General features: G+C 28.9%; 1 protein-coding gene across 1 annotated transcript in view; it reads left to right on the top strand.

The window, feature by feature from the left end:
* The window catches only part of LOC106687266 (farnesol dehydrogenase), a 19,211-nt gene that overhangs the window by 7,464 nt on the left and 1,836 nt on the right, over positions 1-9,911 (top strand). The window contains exon 3 of the mRNA XM_014431038.2: positions 1,507-1,636. Coding sequence (XP_014286524.1) covers positions 1,507-1,636 — 130 coding nt within the window. The remainder of the gene's footprint in view (positions 1-1,506; positions 1,637-9,911) is intronic.

Here is a 9,911-nt window from a genome sequence, read left to right as displayed (position 1 = left end):
CGTTGGAGGTGGCAGTTTTCTGATTAGGTGAGAGTGCGTTAGGAGAGTATGACCTATTCTCAAGCGGGTTAGAGCAACTTCCTCCCTACGGCTGTTGCGGTAGGATGTTGACCATGGTTTTACAAATCGTTTTATTTCTTTTAATTTATTTGGAGAGCTTTCTTCCCACTTGGCCTGCCATTTTTCTAATATTTGTAATTTAAGGGGTGTACTGAGTTCTGAAGGGGTAAGAATTCCCACAAGTATTCTACTGTTTCTTAGGTCTAATTCAAGTTTTGATAATCCAAATAATTATTCCTAAATAATAATTGATAAATTCAAATTTTTCTTGTATTATTGAATTTAATTGAAGGTTTTCATATGAGTTGTAATGTTTTTAAACTATATAATACTTTCAATGCGGTATTAGGTAAATAAGTGAATATTGGAGTGAAATATATATAGCTTTTTTTTTCAGTTCGCAGAGTTTGTGGGTCTTTGGCAGCCTTCTTCACGCCTGCCTTTCTAATTTGTTACTTGCAGCACTTTCGTTTCTTTGTCGATTCTGTCTAGCCATCTGGTTTTTGGCCTTCCAGGTTGTCTCTTGCCAACTATACTGGCATCCATTGTTGTGTAGAGGCGTCCTGATGGGCTGCTTCGAGCCACGTGCCCCGTCTATCTTAACCTTCTTGCTTATAATATCATATGATATTGACTCAGTCTCTGCTAGGAGTTTGCTGTAAGTTCTTCTCCTCCATGTGGCTCTGATCCCATATAGCTTCTGAAATTGTACGGTTTTATTGTTTTATATTATTAATTCTTGCAGAATTATTTATCTTTCTTATTTACTTTTGTTTTTTATTATAGGGTACAATCAAAATTGATGCGTCCGGGGTAAATATATTAGGAGATAGAACATGTCAATATATGAAACAAGTTTTTATTCAATGTTTTACGATAGGGAGAGAATATTAGAAAAAATAAATAAAATTAAATCAAAATTTTCTTCTTCAATGTGTTTTCTTAGATCAACTTTAACCATTTAGATTAACCAATGGGAATACCCATAGGTTTCTTGTTCATCGCTATACCATAAATGTATCCAACACTTCAACCAAATCAGCCACTACACAATTTATGTTTAATAATTTATAATAGATGTATTCATTTTATTTTTATTGAACTTTAATTTTATAGTTATTTTATATAAATTATTTTGTTACTACTGAATCAGTTTTGATTATATCGATTTATATTTGTATTATTTTTTTTAATAATATTGTTTATCATTCACTTTATTTCTCTTCTTTTATTTATAAATATGATGCGAATGAATATATGGAATACTGATATTTATTGTCTTTAGTTATGACAGTTTGTATTATGATTCTCCTATGAAAACTATAAATAAAATATATTTTTAATCACACTTTTGAAATATTTGCTTTTCTTAATTTTGAATTGTTGTCTAACCTCCTGAACGCTTCGTTTCTCTGTGCAAATATAACTTGATCGATTTTGTTGCAGACATTAATATGGAAAATACAGCAGCCATCCTCAACACGAATGTATACGGAGCTATGAGCTGTATCAAAGAGGCTTTGACTTTGATGAAGAACCACTCAATACATGATGGCCACATAGTAAATATTAACAGGTCATTAATACCTAATTTCTTCATTTTACACATGTAAAGTTTGATTTTAAAGTTTGAATACATATTACAAAAATGTTGTTTTAATTTTTATTGAAATACTAAAAAAGAATAATATATAGTTATTATATATTAGTATTTTAAAGTTAATGGCTAAGTGTTCAGGACTTCTATAACTAAAATATTATAATAATGCCAATTAATCAATTTGAAATAGTACATCTCATATCAACAGGTGAACCCATAATATATCAGTATAGTTATTTTATAGTTTGAACTAGTGTTTAGAAGCCTGATAATATCTGAATTGTCGAAACGTTGATTGGTTGTTTTTTAAATGTGATTTTGAATAATTATAATTTCTATTATTACTTTTTAATTAGTTTTACCATTACTACTGAACTATTATTTATAGAACATAACATATATATTCAATAAACGGTTGTAAAACACCTAGCACATATTTCTTATAAATATTATAACATTTTACACTATATGAGATGTGGGGATTATTATTACATATTTATTTGTTTATGGGGAAACTTCGGTACAAATAGGATTAGCCATTATAATAATGAGTTAAATATATCATATTTGTTATTGAAAAATTCACATTCCTTACAGCCAAAAATAAAAAAGAATGACAAAAGTCAGTAAATTTTAACAATATAAAAGTAACAAAACTACATATACTATGGAGAAGATAAGCATCCATTTCTAATTTTCAGATTTTAGGTTACATAAATAAATAAGTTTAGGTCTAATCGTAAGGGTACTGACAGAAATTTATACAAATAAGTTCCGCTTACATTTTTTAGTTTCAGCATGTTTCTAATTTGGTTCTCTTGATACGTGAGACAGTTTGATAAAATATTATAACAATTTTCAATGGCTTTTCATCACAACCTGGAAAAAGCTTCTAAATTATTGCTTTCTTTAAGCTAAATGAATGTTAACCTTTATCCTCTATAAATTTTGAGGGGAGTTACATGTTTTTTAAAAACAAATTTAAGCATACCCTTATGTAGAGAGAAACACCTGTTTAAATTAAGCACAAATACTAATTGGTTTTTTTTTTTTTTTTTTTTTTTTTTTTTTTTTTTTTTTTTTTTTTTTTTTTTTTTTTTAGTATTAGCAAGTACGCTTAGCCTCGGGTCAAATATTTAAAACTAAAAAAATTAATACATTACCTGATTTTCTCTAAAAATATCGATGTTAGCAAATAAAACCATCGAACATACCTGAAACAGACAAGAACAAACAATAAGTAAAAATTATAAAACTGAATGAATCATATATGTAAATGTATTGTAGCAGATAAATAAATATATTTCGTATTCATATTCGGATCCACACGTTGGCCATTGCTGCAAATCCAAAACATTTACAAATTCTTTATAAAAAAAAGAAAGTGATGTCGGTATGCATACTAATGTATGTATATGCTTTACTCCCTGAAAACGTAGTAATTTAAATCCAATGTAAGGGTTGATATTCAAAAAAGGGATGAATCGGTATAATATGAAGGCTGGGCAACATTTAATTATATTGATATATAAGTGGATGACTTCGGACAATAAAGCAGAGTTCATTAAGAATACTATATCGCACCCATATTTTCTTTTTTTAGTTTTCTATATAAGTTATGCATATATTTGAAACAACAAAGTGCTAATATAAAGCCATCATCAGTCATACCATAAAATGGACTTATGTTAGTCTAATTAAATAACATTAATTATAAATCAGTATAGCCTATAATATATGGGCTATATATATTTGTTTAATCCAGTGAAGTATTATGGTCTTATTTGTAAAATCAACACTATTTTCGTCATAAAAATCTATCAAAAAAACGAATTAACCCATGTTTATCGCTTGGAGTACCTAATCGGATTTTCAGAAGAGCATTCGATTTTCGTAAAAGTAATTACAAAATTAGAATAATTTTTGGAAATTTTTATAACAAATACATCTTGCAAAATAATAATTTTTTTTGTTATTATCTATTTTTCATATAATTGGTTAATAATTATGTTTAATTAGTTGTTAAAATACTCTTATTTTTTATTTGTACCGTTATCATTTTTTACTGGTTTATTTTTTAATCTTCTTAATAAAATGGGATGATTGAAATTTGATTTTTTTTTTTAATTATTAGATAGAATAGCTTAAAAATATTTGACAAATTTATTATTAATGTAGTTTTAAAAATACTGATCCAATAATAATTATTAAAAAAAAAAACTATCATCTGAACCATTTTTGGTTTTCCGAAAAAAAATTTTAATTTGGATTATAAAAAACTATTTATATAAACCAAACACTAACGGTTTCGGGTTCAGTACTTGGCAAGAAAGTACTGTTTCGTGACCAAGAGGTTATACTAGGAAGTAATACGGTCATCATTCACGCCCAACCACCAGGGCTTATCCTCTTCCCTCCCCCCAATTAAGGGTGCCCGTGTTATATAGGCTGGGTGTGCTCCAGGAGGGTCTCTCGACCCCAGAATCGATACACGACTGATATAACGGAATAAATAAATTATCTCCCACAGCCGTGTATAGTGCTTTATAGGAAATCAGAATATAATTTAAATTAATACATTAAGTAAATGTAATATTTTTCAGCTTAACTAAACAAGACAGTCTTATAATGATTTATTTTTATTAATCTATATTAGGAGAGTCGCTATCTGTGCATTTATATTCTTATCCGTTGAGACATCCTCAACAGAAGAACGCGTGCATAGACTATGTATGCTGAGGTCTCTCCTCAAACCATTAAAAAAAAATACGGATTAATATTCAAATAAATTACGTCCTAAAAAATATAGAAAAAATTAAAGAAATGAACATAGTGTTGAACACCGACAGTCTTTTCTCAATATGCATTAATTAAAATATTTAATATTGAGACTAAGCTCTTAACCTGTCTATTTATAACAAAATAAATGTTTAATTAATAATTAATATTTGTGTTATAATAATTATGGGGTATTTAATAGTCTTATTTGAGTACTTCAACAAATTAAGAGGATTATATTCCAACTTCATCCGGGATCAGCAGTTCTGGGAAATACGGACTGGGATTCTAGGATGTATTCATATAATATACGTGAGTATATTATATTGTTCATTACACACATATATTCCAGAATTATCATGAACGACCCCCCTCTCTTATATTTATTATACATATACATAATAAATATATGTGTGTTATAATAGTTTTCACAGGAAAGGTTATTGAGTAAAACAACTTTATGAGGTCTTAAACATTTTTTCTCAAAAATATAATACTTCATTTTCTATAGATTTCCTCTAACGTCGTCAACTCTTCAATCTCAGAACAGAAAAATTAAAGGTTTTGGGAAGAAATTAAGTTTAAATATTCGTTTTTTACCTGAGAATCATTTTCAAAAAATTTACCTTTAAGGAAGTTGACCAAATTTCTGAACGGGTAGAAATCTGTTAGATATGTCAAGCGAATATGATGGGTCTGAAAGGACTACGCAACTCGGCCTGTTTTGCTTCTTCACCGTCTGTCGTGAAACATGATATTACAAGAACCGTGGTGATAAAAAGGCAGTTGTTGATTACTTTAATAAAAATTATGTATAATTACTAGTCAAAATTATTGAGTCTGCCAAGTATAGGTAAAGGGAATAAAAATGGCGGCTATTTCATAACGTTAAAAACGTTAAAACGACCAAAAATACAAGAAACCTAAGAGGACATCATATAAAGTAGAGTAAATTTTCTAAAATATGAACCCTAATAGAGCTATTTACGGCATTATACCAATGTCGATTTGGATGTGACGGATTCACCTCTGGGTAAAAGGATAACATAATTATTCATACCACTGACCATCACAAAGGACAAAAAATTTTTTTTGATGTAAATTTTGATTCATTATGTATTTATTTACCGGTGTTTCGTCGATATCTATCCACTGACCTGCCTGTTATTATGTATAATCCACCTGCCATCACACGTGATTATCCTTTCGAGATAAGTTTGCCTAGCGAAACACATGTCTTATAGCGCTTCATCTACGCTTAAGTTCATTAGGTACCATTAAGTTTATGGTCATATTTGATGGCATACTAAACTATGTAGAATCATTTGGAACTATAGAACATATTATCAAAAAACAGAGGATTTATTAACTTAATTAATTCACTAATCCCACTTTGAATTTCAGAAAAAGAAAAATGGTTCGTATCATATGGCCCAATATATATATATATTAAATATATTTTATTACTACGTGACCCTCTTTTTTATTTATTCTATGTTGTTTATTTTTAAGTAAAATTATGAGTAATTACATTAAAGCTGGTCGACAGCTAATGGTTTTTTTTTGGGGGGGTTTTTTTACAAACCTTATCTTCTTCAGCTAATATTTTTCCAGGCTATGATCAATGAAGAAATCAATTCTAATCTAGTAAAAATAGATTAAAATTTGGCTGTACCTAGAAATATGGAAAATAATGTCTATAAATGGATTCTTAAGTAAAAATGTTTAAAAAAACATGATAAAAATCTTACAGCTCCCGATGATCCTAATAACAGATTTTTCAAAATGGCTTCCACGTATTTTTAAGTTTATTGACAATAACTTCTAAAGAATAACAAGCAGCTGAAATATCTTTATAAAATACATAATGTTGCTTAAATTTCAGTTCTCTATTTATTTTTAAAAATATCATGAAATATTCTATTCTTAGGAAAATATCATTATTAACTACTTTATGATGCATTTGCCGTACTTCGAATTGAGCTCTGATAGAACTCTTTACGTTCAATAGATGTAGTTTGTAAAACATTTTGATTCCAGAACAGAGAGAAATTAAGATTTTTGAGAATTAGTCTTGAAAAAAAAGCAAGGAGTCTACTAATTTTTCGGAAACAACTTTATGTATTTAAAAAGCTTCAAATTAATCCCTAACTGTCAAATAACCCTCAGAAATCCAACTCAAAATATTAGTTGTTTTTATGTTGAGAAATGTCAAAATTCACAAAATGGAACATAGCAAACCTGCTATTTTTAAAAATATTCCCCAGTATCGAATAATACTTTTAAATAATACAAACATTGTAGGTTGGTTTTTCGAAAAAAACTATAACGTTTTTTTTTTTCTTTTTTTGCGATGAAAGAAATGAAATGCTGAAACTGAAATGCGTGCTCAGGGCCGGCATACATTCTCATAAAGCATATACATTTTAAAGCTTTGTGTATAACATACAGAAGACAGGAGTATACAGGATCGCTGGAGGGAAAGATGGGGTGAATAAATTTGAGGCTATTGGCCCTCTGCCCGGAAAATCAGTAGGAATTGAAAGACGGCCAACAACTGACAGATGTTGGATAATTCTTTTTCCAGCCCCTAACACCGAGTACAATGTGTTTATCGTCCGGATAATGCTGTTGAAAATTATACATTGTTAAGGGAATTGTTGCTACATTAATCATTTGGTATCAAATTCATTAGTAATCCACTAATAGTAAAGATATTATTGTACTAATATTACAAGAGCCGGGGAGAAAAAAAAGCAGTTATTTCACCCCAATTTTTCATTACTTTAATGGAAACTAGGCATAATTACTAGTTAAAATTGATGAGTCTGCCACGTATAGGTAGGGGGGAATAAAAAATGGCGGCTGTTTCAAAACATTAATTTTCCATTCGGAGCTCTATATCTTAAAAACTACCAACAACACTAGGAAATCTAAAAGAACATTATTTAAAAGAAGAGTAAAGTTGTTGAAATAGTAGCCCAAGTAGAGCTATTTACGTCCAATATTTCTCGAGATATATCCTTTTAAAAATCAACATTTCATAAAAATGTATTGAAATATCAGTAGTCAGTTAATTTATTTTAAAAATTTATATCTCAGGAACTATGTGACGTACAGATGTCTATTAGCACTCAAATTAAAGCTAGTCTAATGCACTATAAAGTAGTTTATGACCTTTACCTTCCTAGGAATTGTAGTTTTCATGATATTTGCTAAAATAAATTGATTTATAGTTGTTTGGACAATAAGTTTGATTTTGTAAAACTTTATTTCAGTAACCATAGGGTGTACAGATGTCTTCCAGCTCTTAAATTAAAGCTAGTAAAATTTAATATAGAATAGTTATTAATAGTTATAAATAGATATTTGACAAAATAAACTCACAAAATGTTATTTTCTAGTTGTTTGTATAAAATATTAGATTTTTGAAAAAATATATCTCTAGACCCATAAGACGCACATATGACTTTCAACACTCAAAATAAAGGAAATGTAACTTACTATTAAGTAGTTCATGACACTTATTTTCGTAGAGGTAGTAGTTTTCATGATATTCACATATGAATATGAATTTGCCTCAAAAACATATCAATAGACATCTATACGTCAAATAGTTTTTGAGATATAGATTTTTCAAAATAAATTTACTAACTACTGATCTTTGAGTACGTTCCATACAACATTTTTACGAAATATTGCTTTTTAAAAACCTATATCTCGAGAACTATTGAAAGTAAATAGCTAATAAATAAATTATCCTTTCTTAGATTTTCTATTGTTGTGGGTAGTTTTAAAGATATAGAGCTCCGAATAAGAGACACAGCCGCCATCTTTATTTCCTCTACCTATACTTGGCAGACTTGTCAGTTTTGACTAGTAATTATACCTAATTTTCAACTAAGTAATCAAAAATTGGGGTGCAATGACTGCCTTTTTTTCTCCCCTTGGGCTCTTGTACTAGCATGATCATAATGATAATCTTCGAACAAATTAATAAAACAATTTTATAAATGAATTATGAAGTAATGTTGCTTGAATTCTATTTAATGAAATTGATTGCCCCGTGATGGAGTGTTAGTTTTGGATTTACGATGAAATTAATTTTTTAATTAGTTCTTAGATTGAATGAATCATTTGTTTAGGTTTTAAAGAAACTGAATGAGCCGTATCCTTACTTCAACAAAAGTAATTTAATTAAGCTGGTTAAGAATTTCTTTTGCGAACATATCGTACGTTCCTGAATTTCTTCTTAGCATATTTTTAACATCCTAACATAACTATTTTTCCATGGCATTGAAGATTAAAAAAAAAAAAAAAACTTACCTCAGGAGGTTTAAGATATTAAAGAGCATTAAAAAAAGAAACGCAAATAAAAATATAATACCTAGAAAATATAAAGTGATGAGGGTTGTGGCAGTTCTTTTTACCCCCGTCTTTGATCCCGTCTACCTGCTATGCCAGCTTTACCAGGACTAACGCTGTTCCTTCTGACAAGATGAGCCTTTCCCTTTGCTGACCACGTATTTTTTGTCTTTGGGAGTCGTTCCCTGATTTTCTGGCTTTCTCTGGGCTAGAACTTGAAAACAAAATGTATCCTTGAGACGATTATGAACGCTGCATTATCGAAATATTCCATCCTATATCGCAGTTATTATTTGCTCATTTTAATTCATCATAATCCCCCGCGAGTAACGACTAGCTATCAGAGATTAATGGGGAAAAAAATATGAAATTTTTCGAAAAAGCAATGGGTGGTAAATATTTGGATAGTGTTCAAAACAATATTCGTTGTTGCAATGTAAACATCTTTTATCTAAAACTTATAAAACTATAACGATGATATAAAATGACAATATACAATTGTTTACCTAAAAAAAACAACTTTTTTACTGTTACAGTTGTATCCAAACTAATTAGTGCCATTTGGTGTGATAACTATGTTATAAATCTGATAACTAGTATTTAAAAAAAAAAATCAAGCTTTTCACTTTTTTGACATAGTCCATCGTGGAATCTACAGAACATTTAATTTGATTTTAGACTGTCGCAAAGCAGTAATAGAAAACAGATTTTTTTTTCTTATTTATTATTTTTTTTAATTCGCTATTAATCTATATTCGGTAACCCATTTATTAAAAACAAGAAAGAAAATGAACTGTATTTTAATAAAATTATTTAAATTCTAATATTAGTTCAGCAATGTGGTATAGTTCTGTATTAGCAATAATATAAATCACCATATGTGGTCCACGAATCGTTGGGAAAAAAATTGTTTAATAATAAATTCAATAATAAAAATAATGGTAATGAATCATTAAGAAATCAAGAGAATATTCTCGTAATCCCAAGATTCAGATTATAATATTTTTTTTAAATGATAAAAAGCAGATAAATGTCTATTTCCAATACCTAATTCGAACTGAAATTAAGATATTAAGGAAGGGGGAGATGGAGAGGGAGGGAGGGAGAG

This window comes from Halyomorpha halys, unplaced genomic scaffold, assembly GCF_000696795.3.
Source record: "Halyomorpha halys isolate HHAL.00 unplaced genomic scaffold, Hhal_1.1 Scaffold939.1, whole genome shotgun sequence".
NCBI classification, from domain to species: domain Eukaryota; kingdom Metazoa; phylum Arthropoda; class Insecta; order Hemiptera; family Pentatomidae; genus Halyomorpha; species Halyomorpha halys.
This window is presented reverse-complemented; position numbering and strand designations above follow the sequence as displayed.